Raw genomic sequence first — 19,029 nt, 5'->3', positions numbered from 1 at the left:
CATCTGAATGTTTGTAATTCTACAGGCAACTTGTTTTGCATTTATTCGAATATTCTCAGAATATTTTCAATTCAATTATCAGTTGTTACAATTTATTAACAGTCCTGTGCAAAATTTCTATGATTTCTTTTAACTTATATAAATAAATATTTTACTTACAAAAATAATTTAATTAAAAATTTAGTTCACCTAAAACAAAATAATTGGTAGCCCTCGGCACTTGGTGTTTACGCGCCACTCCGATCTGGCCACACTGCTAACAGTAGGCCGAGTACTTTACGGCAAATTGACGACAATTTAAACAATAATGTCGGCCCACAGCGGCGGAACGGATTGGAATTCCGTGGTTAAAGCTCTGCTACTAAACCGTACAGGAGCCCTCAACAAGAACGAAGTAGTTAACCTGCTAAAAGCGATCACGCGATGGTAAGTAAAGCAGAGCCAGAATTTTTCTGTACGCGAATGGCGCAGTGAAAAATATTTGGGGACTACTGCAAGTGCAAAAAATGACTTGCAAAATTAAATATGGCCGCCCCAGTGACGAAACAGCCAAAAGCTTTGAAAATTCTGTATTTTCAATATCTAACGCAACGTTCTATTCCGTAAATTGTTTAGCGAACATGATTTTTTCGAGGAGGAAAGCAATTTCACCCAGTTTTACACGGCCTTTGCGGCCCTGGCGGCTGACAAACTTATGCAAATCAAGACGAGTAAGTGCACCCCTGTGATTTTTCGCCAAAGAAAACAACACAACAAAGAAATGTTTGGCCAAGAAATGAGTGATTCACTCACCAATGGTATCAGTGAGCTACACAGACATTTATAATCTTTCGGTTTTGCAGTTTGCCAGACGCAGATATGTCAGCTGCACGATGCCACCGCCGTGCTCATCCGGTTCATCCTCTACAGGCTGCCCAGGGTATCCGTGTACGAGACCAAGTGGCTCCTGGGCGCACTCAAGATGCTCTGCGAGGGCCGGGAGAATCCCCCATCTACATCGACGGCCACCTTCGACTACAACGCTGTGGCCAATGTCCTGAAGAGCTGCAAGCATCCGGAGTCCACCACAAAGAGCATAATGCCCAGCAGCAGTTCCTCGACCAGCGGATCGAGCAACGACAAGGAGTCGCCCAAGTCGGAGATCAAGCGATCCAGATCGGACCTGTCCTCTGTTATCCTGCAGCAACTGATTGCTCCTCTGGAGCCCGGCAAAATGACATGGGTTCCCCTCAGCGAAGAGGTTACCGACTGCACTGTGAGCAAGATAAATCCAAGCATCAGCTTTTTTTATGTCCCTTCCTAATAGACTGGGCTTTGTGATTTGGTTTTTTTGTTTACATAATTTTCTTTCCATTTATGATATTTCTCAATGCTTATCACAGATCTGTTATTTTCATTAGATGCATTTTTTGTGTTAATTCTTATTTCCCTTTTAAAACTAATTCGTTTTCTTTTGGGTTTTTGTTTATTAATTTGCCCATGTAAAAAAGGCTGATCATCTAAACTATTTAAGAAACACCATATTAAATGTTTTCTTGTTGCAGGAGCAACTCCTTGCGGCCAATGTGGAGTACTTCCAGGATCAAAATGGAGTCGACACCTTGCTGGACGTGTGCGTTGGCCTACCAATACTGAATCGCTACCGATCAAAATATTTGGAGACCATCAACGGCGGCAAGCCGCTCTATTTGCCTCTGACGCAAGTGGAGGGCACCACTGTGAAATCGAGCATGAATCACATGCTCACTGATCTCACTATTTTGAGTCAGGCTCATGCCTTGATTGTGTTGCAGCCGCTGACTCCCAGTCGAATTGAACGGCTATCGATGTGCGGCATTGCTGCCTTATACAATGCAGTATTGACTTCGATAGCCACCAGTGTTCTCGGAATGAGCCAGGCCGGCAGCTCCCAAAAGCAGCAGACTGCATCCACTAGTCAAGGGAGCGGTGGAGGCGGTTCCAGCTCTGGGCAAACCAACAAAGACCACGACGACTTTGAGGAGCAGGCCTGTAACATAGTGAACAAGGCTCTAGAGATATACTCAAATATTGGCGATATGTTTAAGGCGTCGGCCCGGATTCATGTGTATCAGAACCATCTCTGCTATGGCAGCTGGCTGCTTATTAGCGGTATCCAAGGAGCAATGGGCGCCTCCGGAAGTGGTGGAACAAGCTTGGAGACAGCGTCCAAATCGGCAACCAAAGCTGCCAAGACAGGAAGTGAGGCTGGAACCGCTCCTACCACACCTATAGCCAGAGTGAATCTATTCAAAGTCCAGCAAGGATTTGGGGAGCTCAATGCAGCAATTGCCAATCACAGCATTAAACTGTTATCTGAGTTAATTGAAGATCTAAAGATTGAGTCCGCCTGTGGACAGAGGCCTGAATCCCCAGAGGTGCCGGAGCCAGCACAGTTCGACATCTTGCAAAACTATAGTTCGTTGGAGAGGATTGTCAGAGTGCTTAACACGGCCACGCTCCATCAGCTATTCACATTTCTGGCCACGGTGGCTTACCGCAAGGCCTGCACCTTGAGACGCGCCTCCGCAAAGGATCGCACGGAATGCGAACCCATAAGCTACTCAGATTCTACCACCTATTTTAACGACTCTCTCTCCTGCTCTGACAATTCGGAGGAGGACGACAGCGAGAGCTATCTGGGCCACTGGTTTAAGGAAACCCTTTCCCCAGAAACACACGACGATAATGCAAATACATCCACACAAGAACGTGGAGAACAGAAAAGCGCCCTTGTCCCCAAACTGGATGAGCCACATGAATATTTAGATTTGGCGGCCGACATATTCTGTTTCCTGGACCAATTTCTAGCCAACCGGCACGCATACATGCAGCGCTATGTAAAGGCGGGAGTCAGTGATCAGCAAATGCTGTTAATGGCTAACATAATCAAGGATTTCGACCGGGATGTCATGCGAAATGAGTGCGAACAGGGGTCGGGAAATGCTCCAGCTGCTAATGCGGGAGCAGGATCATCTGTAGTGACTTCTACCAAGTGGCAAACCTCTATGATTCGCTTTTCGGGAGCTGCTGGACGCTATATACACAATTTGATATCCACTTCGCTGCTTTCCGAGCAACTACAGTCCAATCTGTTGCAGCACTTATCCATATCACCGTGGTCCACCGATACGAGCACCTGGCCCCTGCAGGTTTACCCAAGTACCTTGTCAGTACTCGTGCAAATCCTATTGCTGAAGCCCACACAAGAGAAGGAGGCCGCGTGTCTATCTGTGTGGCATCGGCTGATTAATACTTTGGTTGAGGGCGTCTGCTCCTGGACTGCCGCTAGTGATTCTGACTACGAAGACTTAAATATAGAGCATGCCCAACTGCTTCTTTTCCTATTCCACTCGCTCAACCTGATGCAAAAGAAGTCCATTCTGCTCTTGACAGCTGGAGGAGTTATCCGCTGTGCCGAAGTTTGCCGTGGAATCAGCGGGGATCGACCCGTAAGAAACAGCCAAATGATGCTGTTATCCCGCTTGCTTCTATTTTTGGAGTATCTTATGAAGCATTTGTACAATGCCCCTCCTGAGTTGCTGGACCAGGTTCGCTGGAATCTGTTCAGCGTAAGCAGCATGCCGGAAAGCCAAAAGATCACGGATCTGCTTAACAGCCGAACCAAACTGAATTCCTATTGCCGCCAGGATATTGAGGAAAAGTTCCGAAAGTCAGCTGGTGAATATGGATCAGGTAAGTGAAAAATTCGCCATGTATCTCAGCTTAACTCTACAATACTTCTACCTACTGCAGCAATTCGCCCAACTTTTTATTCTCTGGTTATGGGCGATCCCGAAAAACCCTATTGGGCGCAGGAATTCAAATTGGATGGCCTGGCCTGGAACTTTATCCTCTGCACTCCAGACAAGCTCAAGTATCCGCTACTAGTAGATGCCTTGACTGACATACTCTCCATCACCGATATGTCTGTATATTCCAAAGAAAAGGAAAAAGAAGCAAGCATGCACAATTTGTGTGCAATGCAGTACTGCTTTAGCATTGCATGGAAGCTAGTTTTGGGTCTGCCGCCCTCTACGTCTCACGTAGAGTCCCTGAAGGCCGAACGCTCTCCCAACCTGCATTCTCTGATCTGGAGTATTCGCTGCCCACTGTCCAGTTCACACTACCTGGTGGTTAACAGTCTTATCAAGCAGGGAATGTATACTCAGTACGCCGAGACGCTGTGGAATCAAGTGGGCGATATAGCGGCCGATATGAAATATAGTCTGAAGCAAACCATTCTTGGTGTGGAATCGTTTAATAGTCAGATGAACGGAAACGGTAAGACCCTTTAAATGTTTTTTAAATTCTACTCCTTCAAAAAAAATATTAAAAATATAAAACTTTCTTAATTCAACAAAAACATGCTTTCAGCGGGCACTCCAAGGCTCTCCGATCTCATTCTCTTTGATTCTTTGGTGGCCCATATGCATGCGGTGGCTTGGGCGAACAAGGAAGGCTACAAGTGGCCCCGAAAGGAGAGCGAAGATGCTTCCAGCGATCAGTCCTCTACAGCGGGTACTTCTTTAACTAGCACGCCCAACGATCCCGAACTGTATTCTTCGAACGAGTCAATCGATGAGCAAAAGTCAAAACATGAAGAGGAGGGAAAGCTGCCTAGTGATCTGCAGAAACATAACCAACTGGTAAACGAGCTTATAGTTAAGCTTATGAATTCCTACCGCCTGCTTTCGGTCATTGTACGTGGTCAGATGCTGAAGCAATTGTCAAGTTCGACACCGGAGCAAGCATTGAATCTGATTGTTCCCATTGTAAGCGATAAGCCAGCGATAATGTTGGAACTTCATGCGGCCTTTCTAAAACTCCTGCCCAATGAGGATAAACAACTGATAGCAAACGAATGGCCTAAGTGCCTAATGGTCAATGATTCCGCATTTGATGGCAAGCAACATCCAGTGGAGCCGTACACCTTGAACGTGATAGATGCTCATATAATAGAGCTGACACGAGGAGCCAGTTACTCTACCCTGCACACTCTGAAGCACTGCTTAAAGTCAATCCTTCAATTGTTTGAACTTCTGCTCCCACATTGCTCTGCCAACACTGAGGTGGAAGCCCAACTTAAGCTTCTGTTAATCTCCTCAATGCTGGACATGCGAACTGATTACTTGCAAGGCCAAAGCGAACAGTGCTTACGGGAGATCCTCAGCGGTTTGACCTTAGAGGCCCAAAAACTGCTGCTTTTTGAGCACATGATTGGATATTGCTATCGCATGCTGAAAGATTTTGCAACCGAGCTTAGGCAGCCACAAACTGTGGCGCATGGCGGCGGAGCTCCTCTAGATCAGGATCGTGCCATGTTTAATGAGTCCATGTTGTTTGCCGTGCTCAAAACCATGATCAAGATGCTGGAAAAGCCCGTGGCGGTGCAAGCCATGCGACAGTTTTTTAAGGATCAGAAATCTGGGAGTCTCACAACACTTCTGCTTTCATTCACCGGCACCAGTCTGCCCGTCAGCTATGCGCGCAAGATGCTGCAGTTTGTTGAACGCCTTTTCCAGCAATCCTTGCAACCAGATTCCCAGTTTCAACATGAGGATCTGGTTGAGTGCTTTTCGGAGCTAGCCACTGTTGATGTAGCTCGCTTAAAGCTCTGGTTGGCCCACATTATCTATGGACCTAACGTAAGCACGGAAGTAAGCACCTCAGAGGCATTGGACACCACCTGCCGGATGCTCACCAGCATTTTGCAACCATCAAGCAGCTCTAGCAGCAATGCTCAGACTCCAACTAATATGGCCACCGTTTCTGCTATGCCGAGTATCTCCGACCAGTTGGACCCCATGGACATTGACTACGACAGCGCAACTGCAGCGGGAGGCGGAGAAAGCGGCACAGGAGCAGGAGGAGCTGCGGCCAATACCTCTCAGATTCTGAGCTTGTGGCAAGCGGCACAACCAAATCCGTCAGAAGACTCCTCGCAGGCTTGCGATCACAGTGGAAGCGAACGAAATGGAGCGCTTCTTTTGAGCTTTGTCAAGTCCTTGGTGAAAGATCAGAGCAAAGCGGCACAGATTGCTCCTCCATTGTTCCAAGCTTTGCTGCAGCTGGGACAAACTTTAATATCCCCACCACAAGATGGCTGCGATTTTGCTGATGTACTCCAGATAATGATAACTCTGGCAGATGCCAGCCCCGCACGAGGCCATGTCGCCTTGTTTAATACCACGCTTCTTTGGCTGGAACTGGCCAAGTTGCAACTACCGGACAAGCATCTAAAACATGCTGAGAATGTTAGCGCCCAGCTGCGCTATCTTAGCGAACTCCTGCAAAGTATCGGCTACCGTGGTAGTCGGCAGCACATCCCGCCGTGGGATGATGAGCTGCAGACGGATATTGATGATCTTTACGATGAGCTAGCCGAGGAGGGCGAGCAGGACTCGCTGCTGGATGACTCCGACGAGGACACTTTAAATAACAAGCTGTGTACCTTCTCGCAGACGCAAAAGGAGTTCATGAACCAACACTGGTACCACTGTCACACCTGCAACATGATTAACACAGTTGGCGTGTGCTCAGTGTGCGCGAGGGTTTGCCATAAGGGACACGATGTGAGTTACGCCAAGTACGGAAACTTCTTCTGTGACTGCGGAGCCAAGGAGGATGGATCCTGTCAGGCTTTGAGCAGGCGGCTTGGTAGTAGTGAGGTCAGAGATTCATCCGGAATGGGTAGCTACCTACCGTCCCACATGAGCTTACTGGCTGGAAAAAAGAGGAGCAGCCCACCGGTTACTCAGCCAGTACCTGCACGAAAGGATTCCTTGACTAGCGAACGAATCGCGGTGCTTAGCAAACTTTTGGAACCTTATCGAGAAACTCTTCAGCACCAGGATCAGTGGCTGTTGGTTGTTAGATGTATCCTGGAGTACTTTGACGTGTTGCTCCCATCGATAAAGGAAAACTGTACACTGTACTCCATTGTCGGCTGCCATAAGAGAGCAAGAGCGGCATTGGAGCGACTTCACCAGCTCGAGCAGAGCTTCCAAGTGACGGATCAACTTATGTTTGCCACTTTGGGCTCACAAGAGGGTGCCTTCGAAAATGTGCGGATGAATTACTCTGGCGATCAGGGTCAGACCATAAAGCACTTGATATCTTCTGGAGTGGTCCGCCGTGTTGCATTCTGTTGCTTGTCCTCGCCACATGGACGACGTCAGCAGTTGGCTGTGTCTCATGAGAAGGGAAAAGTGACCATCCTTCAACTCTCGGCACTGCTTAAGCAGGCTGACGCATCCAAGAGAAAGTTAACTTTAACGCAACTGAGTTCAGCACCCATTGCCTGTACGGTTCTCTCCCTGGCTGCCAATCCCTGCAATGAGGATTGTCTGGCTGTTTGTGGCTTGAAGGAGTGTCATGTGCTCACCTTTTCAAGCAGTGGCAGTACCAACGAACACATTGTGGTGAGTCCCCAACTGGAAAACGGAAACTACATAAAAAAAGCTGTGTGGCTACCCGGCTCACAGACTCTCTTGGCGATTGTCACCTCTGATTATGTAAAGATTTACGACTTGGCAGTGGATACATACAGCCCGAAGTACTATTACCTAGTCGCCGTAGGCAAGATTCGAGATTGCACATTTATGTACCAGGATGGCAACTACTATATGCTGAGCTTTGCCAGCAGTGGATACATTTACACTCAGCAGTTGGATCAACAAAGCCTGGCGGTTCATGGAGATTTCTATGTGACCAACACACTGGAGCTAAGTCACCAACATATCAAGGATATTAGTGGTCAAGTTGGTGGCGGTGGAGTGTCGATCTATTACTCCCATACCCTTCAACTGCTCTTCTACAGTTACTCCTCCGGAAGAAGCTTCTTTTCACCACTCACCAATGTTAATGATGGCGTGAGGGGAATATATCACCTGGACACCAATTCAGTCACCAAGTCTGCCTCAAAGGGTCCACTCCAGCCTTTGGTCCAGTGGACAGAGGTTACAGGTCATCCAGGATTGGTTTACGCCAGTATGCAGACATCGAATAACCCTATTATTTTGATGATCACACCTGAACGGATTTACCTGCAAGAAATCAAGGCGCAGTCGGCCAAATCCCGGATTATGGACGTAGTTGGCATCCGTCATGCGGTCGCCGGAATAGAGAAAACCACGCTTCTGCTGCTTTGCGAGGACGGAAGCTTGAGGATCTTCTCCGCACAACCAGAACACACTAGCTTTTGGCTCTCACCGCAAGTTCAGCCATTTGGTAATCAGCTGTACTCATCCACCTTAATGGCGAAGGTTGGAGTAAGTTCTACTCCAAAGTCCAAGACCAATGCGGCATCTGGAAAGTTGTCCAACAGGAAGGCAAGCCAACAGCAAAAACAACTTACGGCTGGAGGTCAGCCAGTGTTCCCAATTGACTTTTTCGAACACTGCAACATGCTGGCCGATGTAGAGTTCGGAGGCAATGATCTGCTCCAGATTTACAACAAACAGAAACTAAAGACACGTCTGTTCTCAACGGGAATGTTTGTGGCCAGCACTCGGGCGAATGGCTTTACCCTGGAGGTGATCAACAATGATCCAAATGTGGTCATTGTGGGAATACGAGTGTTGATTGGAACTCAGGATGTACAGCGTGCTCCTCTATCGGTCAGCATTTTGGGACGCACAATTCCCACACCGGTAAGGAGGGCACGCTGGTTCGACATCCCCCTGACCCGGGAGGAGATGTTCCAATCGGACAAGCTTTTAAAAGTCGTCTTCGCCAAATCCCAGGATCCGGAGCATGTGACACTACTGGATTGCATCGAGGTCTATGGAAAGTCAAAAGAGCTGGTGGGCTGGCCCGACGAAAGCGAGGATGCCAATGCACCTGGATCGAGTGTGCCACAAGTATCTTCTTCCCAAGCAAGTAGCGCCAACTTTGGAGAGGGCTTCAACTGCATTACTCAGTTGGATCGAATGGTCAATCACCTTTTGGAGGTAATGGACTGTGCGCTGCACCTGTTGGGATCTGGAGTGCCAACTCCCATCCGACAAAAGGCAGTAAAGACAGCGAGTGCGCTTTTGTTGCTGCCCACGCCTAATCCTGTACAGACGCAGGCCCGCTATGTGCTGGCCACGCTTTACGGAACCAGGGCAACCTACCACAGCTACAAGGATGGAGTGCTTTTACAGTTCGTTTATGGAGAACTGCAGGCTATGCAACCAAAGCTCGAGAAACTAGAATCTCTACAGGAGATCGATCCTGAGGCGTTCTACCGCCTAATTCTCCTCGTTCGTGGCATTGCCAACGCACGTCCGCAATCTCTAGCCAAGATCTGCGCGGAGAACAACTACGACATAGTACCAACCCTTATGGGATTTGTCTTGGAGTTGCACAAGGTTACGCCGGAGCTTGATGAGCCCATAAATATCGTGAAGAGGGGATTGTGTCAGGCGGAGACAATTGTTCACTGTCTCGTGGAGATTATGTACGGATTTGCCTTAGCCGATCCTGGTCAGGTTGGTCGCATGACTAAATACTTCATCGATCTGCTCAAGCATGATGCTAGTGTGATTAGTCACAGCGCCAAGGAAGCATTAATCTTGTTGCTGAGTCCGAGAGTAAAGCGCAGAAAGGTGGCCATAGTTACACCCCCGGCCTGTTCCACACCCACTCCTTCCACCTCCACCATGCAGACTTTACAAGCAGTGGCTGCCTCGACTGCTAGTGATATCATCGAGGAAGCAGCTGCCGTTGCTGTGGATGCTGCAGTAGGAGGTGGTGGATTACCCGACCCGAATCCGGACGCGGAAGGAGGTGTAGTGGAAGTAGGAGCAGTGGGTCAGCAGCAAATACTCAACCTGGAGGCCTTCATGGGTGGCGGTTTCCCACGTTTACTTGGTCTTCCCGAAGATGCGGACGATGAAGCCATCATGGACATTGCCATCGCTTTAAGCCTGCAACAGCATGGTGGAGATGCGAACGCCCTGCAGTCCCTTCAACAAGGCTTGGCTAATCTTCAGGGAATCCGTCAAGCTGCAGCCATGGCAGCGGCGTCGAACGCAGCGGCCAGTGTCTCCGCAGGTGGTTCGGATGACGATGAAGGTTCAAATGTAGCAACCGATGGATCAACATTGCGCACTTCCCCTGCAGAGCCTGCTGGAAGCGGGGGATCAGAGAGTGGGGGCAGTGGAGTTGAGAGTATTGGCGGTACATCCGCCAGAAGCAGCAACTTCGGAGACCACGCGAATGCTTCTCCTCCGCGTCAGGGTTCCGCTAAGGATGATCAAGAGCAACCAGGTCCTAGTGGGGTGGGTGGTTCTGGTGGTGTCGCTGGCTTCAGTGCCATGAGCAGCAGTGAGGATAACGAAATCAACGAGGACGATAAGCTCAGCAAGCTACATGATTTGAGGTAAGTGCTAGGAAAGTATTAACTTATTTTATTTTATTAATTTATTGTTATATAGGATTGCTGTGCTAGAGAGTATTATCCAACACCTAGGCACCTTTGACCTGTGCAATGGACTTCAGGCCATACCTCTTATACAGGTGATTCTCATGCTGACTACCGATCTTAACGGCAACAATGATCGAGACCAGCAGGTGCTTCAAGATCTGCTCAGTGCTTTGGTGGACTATGTGGAAATTGGCAAACGAGGAGCTGCATCAAGGGTAAGTAATAAAGTTATCCTATGAACACAAATATGTAACCCTTTTATTTATTTTGCAGATGGAAACGAAGTGTCCTGGCAATGAGGTGCGCCTGGCATTGCTTTCCCTTTTTGGAGTGATGATGGGCAAGACAAAGTCAAAGCAGACTGGAACCACATCGCCCCCGCATCAGTTCAAGGACAACAGTTCCTTTGTGGCTAGCACCACGGCTAATGTTCTCAGCAAGAGTGGAGCATTTGTTTACGCCTTAGAGGCACTGAACACGCTTCTGGTGCACTGGAAGAACGTGCTTGGAGATCCCTATGCAGCGGGTGGTGGCGTGGGATCGTCGCAGTCTGCTCAGCCCAGTGGAGGATCTTCAGGTCCTGGAGTTCAGTTACTGAAGCCGATTAAGCATGGCCCCAAGCCTGACATATCCATACTGATCCCACACAACTATTTGAAGAACTACCCGGATATCTTTGAGTCATACGATGGTCTGCTTACTGAGATTATTGTGCGATTGCCCTACCAGATACTTCGCTTAAGTAGCGCACATCCTGATAACTACGACAGTGGATTCTGCGAAGCCATGACCTTTACGCTATGTGAGTACATGATGCTTAACCTGAACACTCTGCTGCGACGGCAAGTTAGAAAGCTACTCATGTACATCTGCGGGAGCAAGGAAAAGTTCCGCATGTATCGCGACGGTCACTCCCTCGACGCTCATTTCCGGGTTGTTAAAAGGGTGTGCAACATTGTCAGCACCAAGGTGAGATCTGTTTGTTGTTTTAAATTGTTCACGAATAGCTAATGGTTTACTTTCTTGCATGAAGACTGGCGCTCCCTACAACGCCAATCCTCCTCTGCTCACCTACGACGCACTCGTGGAGTTGACAGAACACCTGCGTACTTGCCAGGAGATCAGCCAGATGCGTACGGGCAATTGGCAGAAGTTCTGCGTCGTTCATGAAGATGCCTTAGCCATGCTGATGGAAATCGCCTGTTACCAATTGGATGATGGCGTGTCCCCCATTATTATACAATTGCTTCAGGCGGCTGTGTGCAACTTACCCGCTCCTAACGGATCTAAGCAGGCACAACCGCAGCCATCGACATCATCTTCTGGAAAGCTTCGAACCGATCGGGAGAAGAGCGAGGACACAGACGCTTACTACTCCAAGTTTGATCCTGCACAATGTGGGACATTTGTGCACCAGATCTTCAGGTATGCGTGTGATGCCCTGATCATCCGGTTTGTGAGGATCTTCCTGCTGGAAAATAACATAAGTCAGCTGAGATGGCAGGCCCACTCATTTATGACCGGACTATTTGAGCATGCCAATGAAAGGCAGCGGGAGAAACTGCTTAACATATTCTGGAACCTGTGGCCGCTGGTACCAACTTATGGAAGGAGAACAGCGCAGTTTGTAGACCTACTGGGCTATCTCACACTGAGCACCCGGAGTATAACGGAGCGATTGCCAGAGTTTGTCTCCCGGGCAGTGGATGTTCTGCGGCAGCAAAATGAACTGCTTTGCAAGCATCCCAATGCTCCAATATACACCACCCTTGAGTCCATTCTTCAAGTAAATGGCTACTACCTCGAATCTGAGCCATGTTTGGTGTGCAATAATCCAGAGGTACCGATGGCCAACATCAAATTACCATCAGTTAAGTCTGATTCAAAGTACACCACGACCACTATGATTTACAAACTGGTGCAATGTCACACTATTTCGAAATTAATCGTGAGGATTGCTGACTTAAAGCGAACAAAGATGGTGAGGACCATTAATGTCTACTACAATAACCGAAGCGTCCAGGCGGTAGTCGAGCTAAAGAATCGGCCGGCACTGTGGCACAAAGCTCGCTCTGTATCCCTGCAATCCGCACAAACCGAATTGAAGATCGATTTTCCGCTGCCGATCACAGCGTGCAATTTGATGATCGAATTTGCAGATTTCTTCGAAACTGTGAGTGGATCCAGTGAGAATCTTCAGTGCCCAAGATGCAGTGCAGCAGTACCTGCATATCCAGGAGTCTGTGGCAATTGCGGCGAGAACGTTTTCCAGTGCCACAAATGTCGCGCTATTAACTACGATGAGAAGGATCCTTTCCTGTGTCACTCGTGTGGCTTCTGCAAGTACGCCAAGTTCGATTTCAGCATGTACGCCCGCGTTTGCTGCGCTGTTGATCCCATCGAATCGGCAGAGGATCGGGTGAAAACCGTTTCTCTAATACACAGCTCTCTGGAACGAGCGGATAGAATATACCGTCAGTTGCTGACGAACAAGCAAATGCTGGAGCTCCTTATCCAGAAGGTGGCTGAGCACAGAAGCAGCGACCGCATGGTGGAGGACAACATGGCGAGCGTACACAGCACCTCACAGGTGAACAAGATCATCCAGCTGCTGGCCCAGAAATACTGCGTGGAATCACGCACGAGTTTCGAGGAGCTAAGCAAGATCGTCCAGAAGGTCAAGGCATGTCGCAGGTGAGTTTTCAGATGAGTTGGAAAGGTCTTTAAGTTGGGACAGTCTTTAAGTTGGGACAGTCTTTAAGTTGTGAAAGTCTTATTTCTCAGACATATTCAACATTTTTTAAAGTTGATAACTGCAAAATCTTTAGTAAAAGAATTGAAAGCCAGGATCAAGTCAAATTGAAGCGTTTCAGTCGTGTACCGTTTTTCCCTATTAAATTTTATTATTTTTTCAATTCCTAACAAAAGCCAAATTTTTTTTAATATTAATTCAATAATTCAGTAGTTAGAACAAAAGTTTTTTTTTTCCTTAAACGACCGTGTGTGGACACTGTACCCAAGCCTTTTATTATAATTTGGTCAACGCACTTTAACAAAGGTCGGAGAACAAGTTAAAACTAAATAAAGTTGATTAAATAAACAAAAATAGTTTCTAATAGTTTGGAATACTTTTGGAGCGAGTTTTATTGAATTTTAAAAGTGTCCCTTATCCCAAGATAACTAAAAGTTCAACTTTTATAAAGGTACCTAACGCTTAAAGTTGCATAAGCAACTGAAAAATGGCAGGGCAAAAGGGGTCCCAACCTATAGAACTCTTCCCTAGGAAGATTTATATACAGTGGTCGGCATAAGTATTTTGACAAAATAAAAGTTAAGTATACTCATAACTTGAATTTACTTCTTGTAAACTATAGGCATCAATGGAAAGGTAATTTCAATGCCGTTTGAATGATACAATACATTTCTTTACCCATTCAGTACTTATTGAAAAGGACGAATTTGTGTAAATCAACTTTGAAATTTAAAAAAAAAACTTTTTTCCTCGTCTTGAAAACTTAAATTTTTTGATGCAAAAAGTTTCTTCAAACAAAAATAATAGTAACTGCAAAAAGAATTTTTCAAATATCATTTTGCTTATATTTTTTATGATTTTTTGAAAGTGACAATGTCGGAAAAACTTTGTATGAAAAAGACAAAAATATGGCTCAAATGCCTGTTTTTAAGCATTTTCAAAAATTCATAAAAAATATAAGAAAAATGATTTTTGAAAAATTCTTTTTGCAGTTACTATTGTTTTTGTTTGAAGAAACTTTTTGCATCAAAAAATTTAAGTTTTCAAGACGAGGAAAAAAGTTTTTTTTAAAAATTTCAAAGTTGATTTACACAAATTCGTCCTTTTCAATAAGTACTGAATGGGTAAAGAAATGTATTGTATCATTCAAACGGCATTGAAATTACCTTTCCATTGATGCCTATAGTTTACAAGAAGTAAATTCAAGTTATGAGTATACTTAACTTTTATTTTGTCAAAATACTTATGCCGACCACTGTATATTTATTACTTTGACTGGATGTCTCTACTTATATTGTATATTATTTACACTTACTATCCAGCGAGCTCGTGGCCTACGATCGTCAACAGCAGGACCAGCCGCCAGTCAATCCGGGCTCGACGTCCGAGAATCCCACCACAAACCGCTGCTACGGTTGTGCCCTGGCTTCCACCGAGCAGTGTCTAACGCTTCTCCGAGCCATGGCCTACAACTACGATTGTCGCGTTGGATTGTATAGTCAGGGACTCGTAAGTGAACTAGCCGAGCACAATTTGCGGCGGGGCACTCCGCAGATTCAAGAAGAAGTCCGCAACCTTCTGGTTGTGCTGACCAAAGATAACGCCGAGGCATGCATGCACTTACTTCAGCTGGTAACCACAAGGGTGAAGAATGCGCTAATGGGATCAATACCTCTGATAAGTCTAGAAGCAGCTGTGCACCAGGAGATGACACTGCTGGAAGTCCTTTTGGGACAGGACGATGTCTGCTGGGAATACAAGTTGAAGGTCATCTTTGAGCTGTTTATTAGCAACTGCAGGTACATTTGGCTTCTTTGATTTTTTAAAAAAAAATTTGGCTCAGAACAAGATTAATTTAATTTACTTGTTAAATTCTGTCTTAGGTTGCCTCACGGACCGGTGACTTCAGTGCTGCATCCATGCCTGCGCATCATGCAGAATCTCATCTGTCCGGTGCTGCCAAGCAGCAAGCCCAATCAGAAGGTAGCCACTACGGATCTGTGCAGTATGAAGCTGCTTGAAGGCAACACAGTCGACTACAGAGCTTGGCTCAACTCAGATCGCAATCATGAGTACGCTGCATGGAGCAGCCGGATGCCCAGCAATAGTCAGGGCAAGCATAAGAATACCAAGGAGCAGATTGGACCAGCCTCGGGAACAGGCGGATCAGCTGCAACAGAAGCCGCTCCGAGGACTAGACGTGAGGTGCGGGTCGCCTTTCTAAGCGAAAAGTACGGAAAGCGCTGGAGGGAGCGGGTACTGGACAAGCAGCGATTGATTAAGCCTCTGGTTTTCAACGCTAAGTGGATCCAACCGTTGCTATTTAACGCAAACTCTAGATTCGGCCGCCAGCTGGCGTGTTCCTTGCTAAGCAGCTTGAGCAGGACCAACGATCGGAGGCAGCAAGCCCTGAACATGCTTACGTCCTTTTTGAAGCATGTGGGAGAAGCAGGCGAGGCCAGTGCAGAGTACTTAATGCTGTATAAGAGCATGGCTACGGAGCAACCCTGGCTGCAGTATTTAGTGCTAAAAGGAGTACTTAGCCAAATCTCACAGCTTTTGGCTATTGAAATAGGCAAGGTGCATCGCATGGAGGAGCACTCGCTCTCCTCAGATTTGTCCTTGGGCTATGCTCTGCGGCAGTATGTGGAGCTGTTGTGGTTACTCCTCGAGTGTCCAAACATCCGCAGGACGTACAAGACCCGCATGCTTGGTCCCGTTTTAGAAAGCTATCTTGCCCTGCGAAGTTTAGTGGTGCAGCGAACGAGGCTTATTGACGACGCCCAGGAGAAGTTGCTCGAGATGCTAGAGGACATGACCAGCGGTACCGAGGAGGAGACTCGTGCCTTCATGGAAATTCTCATCGACACAGTGGAGAAGACGCGCATGAATGACATCAAAACACCGGTGTTCATCTTCGAGCGGTTATATTCCATTATACATCCTGAGGAGCACGACGAAAGCGAGTTCTATATGACGTTGGAAAAGGATCCTCAGCAAGAGGACTTTCTGCAGGGCCGCATGCTGGGTAATCCTTATCCTTCCAGTGAAATGGGGTTGGGACCACTAATGCGGGATGTCAAAAATAAGATCTGCACCGATTGCGAACTAATTGCTCTATTGGAAGACGATAACGGCATGGAACTGCTGGTGAATAACAAAATTATTAGTCTCGACTTGCCCGTTAAGGATGTGTACAAAAAAGTTTGGTTAGCAGAAGGAGGGGATCGAGATGCCATGAGGATCGTTTACCGCATGCGCGGTCTTCTGGGAGACGCCACCGAGGAGTTTGTGGAAACGCTGAACAATAAAAGCCAGGAGCAGGTGGACACTGAACAGCTCTATCGCATGGCCAACGTACTGGCTGATTGCAACGGGCTCCGCGTAATGTTGGACAGAATTGGAAGTCTGCAGCGCATCTCGCGCAACCGAGAGCTTATCCAGGTGCTGCTTAAGCTGTTCTTGATTTGCGTGAAAGTGCGCCGTTGCCAAGAAGTGCTCTGTCAGCCCGAAATTGGGGCTATCAACACGTTGCTGAAGGTGCTGCAAATGTGTCTACAGTCGGAGAACGATTCGATTCAGTCTGCGGTCACCGAGCAGTTACTAGAGATCATGGAGACCATTCTCTCGAAAGCAGCCAGCGATACTTTAGATTCGTTCCTGCAGTTTTCGCTGACATTTGGTGGACCGGAGTATGTAAGTGCCTTGATATCGTGCACTGACTGTCCGAACGTTAGAAACAATCCATCGGTGCTGCGCCATCTTATACGTGTTTTGGCTGCGTTGGTCTACGGCAATGAAGTAAAAATGGCTCTTCTTTGCGAGCATTTTAAGGTAAGCATTCGAAATTTTTGTTGTACATTTTCTTGTAAAAAAGATAATGTACAAATTTCTTAAGGTGTTATATTAAAAGAATATTTTCACTTTCAGGACACTTTGAGCTTTAAACGTTTTGACAACGAGCGCACACCCGAAGAAGAGTTTAAACTGGAACTCTTTTGCGTTCTGACTAACCAAATCGAGCACAACTGCATTGGTGGAACTCTTAAGGATTACATAGTTAGTCTGGGCATCGTGGAGCGATCGCTAGCTTACATCACCGAGCATGCACCTTGTGTCAAACCCACTCTCTTGCGAACCGACTCTGATGAGCTTAAAGAGTTCATCTCGCGGCCGAGCTTAAAGTACATACTTCGCTTCCTCACCGGACTCTCAAATCATCATGAGGCCACCCAGGTCGCCATCAGCAAGGACATTATACCCATTATTCACCGCCTGGAGCAAGTATCCAGTGATGAGCACGTGGGCAGTCTGGCGGAAAACCTTTTGGAAGCGCTTTCCACAGATTCGGCGACAGCAGCGAGGGTGCAACAAGTGCGGGATTTCACACGGGCAGAGAAGAAGCGGCTGGCTATGGCCACGCGAGAAAAACAACTTGACGCTTTGGGAATGCGCACGAATGAGAAGGGCCAGGTGACTGCCAAGGGTTCGATCCTTCAGAAGATCGAAAAACTGAGAGACGAAACGGGCCTGACGTGCTTCATCTGTCGCGAGGGCTACGCCTGCCAGCCAGACAAGGTGTTGGGCATCTACACGTTCACTAAGCGCTGCAATGTCGAGGAATTCGAGCTCAAGTCGAGGAAGACAATCGGATATACAACAGTAACCCACTTCAATGTGGTTCATGTAGACTGCCACACATCAGCCATAAGATTGACGCGAGGAAGAGATGAATGGGAGCGGGCTAGTTTGCAGAATGCTAACACCAGATGTAATGGGTTGCTGCCTCTTTGGGGTCCCGCCGTTGCAGAGGTGGCCTTCTCCGCCTGCATGACTCGCCACAGCAGCTATATGCAGGAGAGCACCCAGCGCTGTGATATATCCTATACAAACAGCGTGCATGACTTGAAGCTTCTGTTGGTGCGATTTGCCTGGGAACGCAGTTTCCACGACGACGCCGGCGGGGGCGGTCCGCAGTCAAACATGCACTTTGTACCCTACCTGCTCTTTTACTCCGTCTATCTACTGCTTTCCTCCCGATCTGCCGCCAGGGACAGCAAGACTCTGCTTACATATTTACAGGCAGCACCCAGCGAAAAGTGGTTGGAATGCGGTTACGAGGTGGATGGTCCGCTATATATGGCAACCATTTCACTCTCACTGCATAGTCGAGAGATGTGGAATAAGCATAAGTTGGCGCATCTGAAGAGGATGCTAGCAGTGGCCCAGGCCCGGCACATCTCGCCCTCGGTGTTGTGCAAGGCGTTGTTGGCACCTGCGGATCGGCAGTCGAAGGAGTACAGTGTGTACAAACCCTTCCTTATGATGTGGGCGTTGGTAGACTTGATCTACAACAATCTGTTCAAGACTGTAAACACGCCTAAGGAGGAGGATTGGCCGATTTCCCTGTTCGATTACCTTCGAAAGAACGATGAGGCTTTGCTGAAATCCACGGATAGTATCCTGCAGACCTTAACGGATGAATTCCTGCCGTGCACTTCCTTTGGAGAGTTCTGCGATGTAGCAGGTAGGTGTCACTTACAGCTTTTATTATTTTCGTTGTTTAATTATATTTTTAATATTTTAGGTCTTCTGCATCTCATCGAGCAGCCAGACAGCTTTATCGAAGAAATCCTCGCAGCCCTGCCTTCTACCACAAGCTCTAGTTAAAATACAATCGTTGATTCAACCAACTAAACCGTAGAATTCGAAGCAATGGCTTGCTTATATATAAACATACAGCATAAATATATATTTATCACATTAAAATATTTAATCAATAAATTTTTCGTTTGCACAATGAATTTAAATAGCATCAGCATGTTTTATTGGGTTGGAATTAAAT

The 19,029-nt window shown here is 47.2% G+C and overlaps 1 protein-coding gene across 1 annotated transcript; it reads left to right on the top strand.

Moving 5' to 3' along the window:
• The first annotated feature begins 262 nt into the window (after nucleotides 1–262).
• Nucleotides 263–18,999, top strand: LOC119548580 (protein purity of essence). Its single transcript, XM_037855898.1, has 13 exons — nucleotides 263–426; nucleotides 616–710; nucleotides 843–1,255; nucleotides 1,545–3,714; nucleotides 3,775–4,302; nucleotides 4,396–10,387; nucleotides 10,443–10,647; nucleotides 10,706–11,401; nucleotides 11,466–13,126; nucleotides 14,507–14,983; nucleotides 15,068–17,018; nucleotides 17,115–18,711; nucleotides 18,772–18,999. Exons 1-13 carry the CDS (start codon nucleotides 308–310, stop codon nucleotides 18,852–18,854), a joined length of 15,987 nt encoding a protein of 5,328 aa, XP_037711826.1. The 5' UTR covers nucleotides 263–307; the 3' UTR covers nucleotides 18,855–18,999.
• The last annotated feature ends 30 nt before the right edge of the window (nucleotides 19,000–19,029 follow it).

Source organism: Drosophila subpulchrella, chromosome 2L (assembly GCF_014743375.2).
Source record: "Drosophila subpulchrella strain 33 F10 #4 breed RU33 chromosome 2L, RU_Dsub_v1.1 Primary Assembly, whole genome shotgun sequence".
In the NCBI taxonomy this organism is placed as follows: Eukaryota; Metazoa; Arthropoda; class Insecta; order Diptera; family Drosophilidae; genus Drosophila; species Drosophila subpulchrella.
Note: the sequence above shows the minus strand (reverse complement) of the source record. Positions and strands in the feature narration are given on the sequence as shown.

What these genes read in the sequence shown, in the direction of transcription:
- LOC119548580 (XM_037855898.1), top strand. Translation starts at nt 308, where the DNA reads ATGTCGGCCCACAGCGGCGGAACGGATTGGAATTCCGTGGTTAAAGCT. An exon ending in ACTTATGCAAATCAAGACGA is followed by an intron (nt 711 to 842) that starts GTAAGTGCACCC and finishes TCGGTTTTGCAG; the next exon opens with TTTGCCAGACGCAGATATGT. An exon ending in GCAACATTGTCAGCACCAAG is followed by an intron (nt 11,402 to 11,465) that starts GTGAGATCTGTT and finishes TCTTGCATGAAG; the next exon opens with ACTGGCGCTCCCTACAACGC.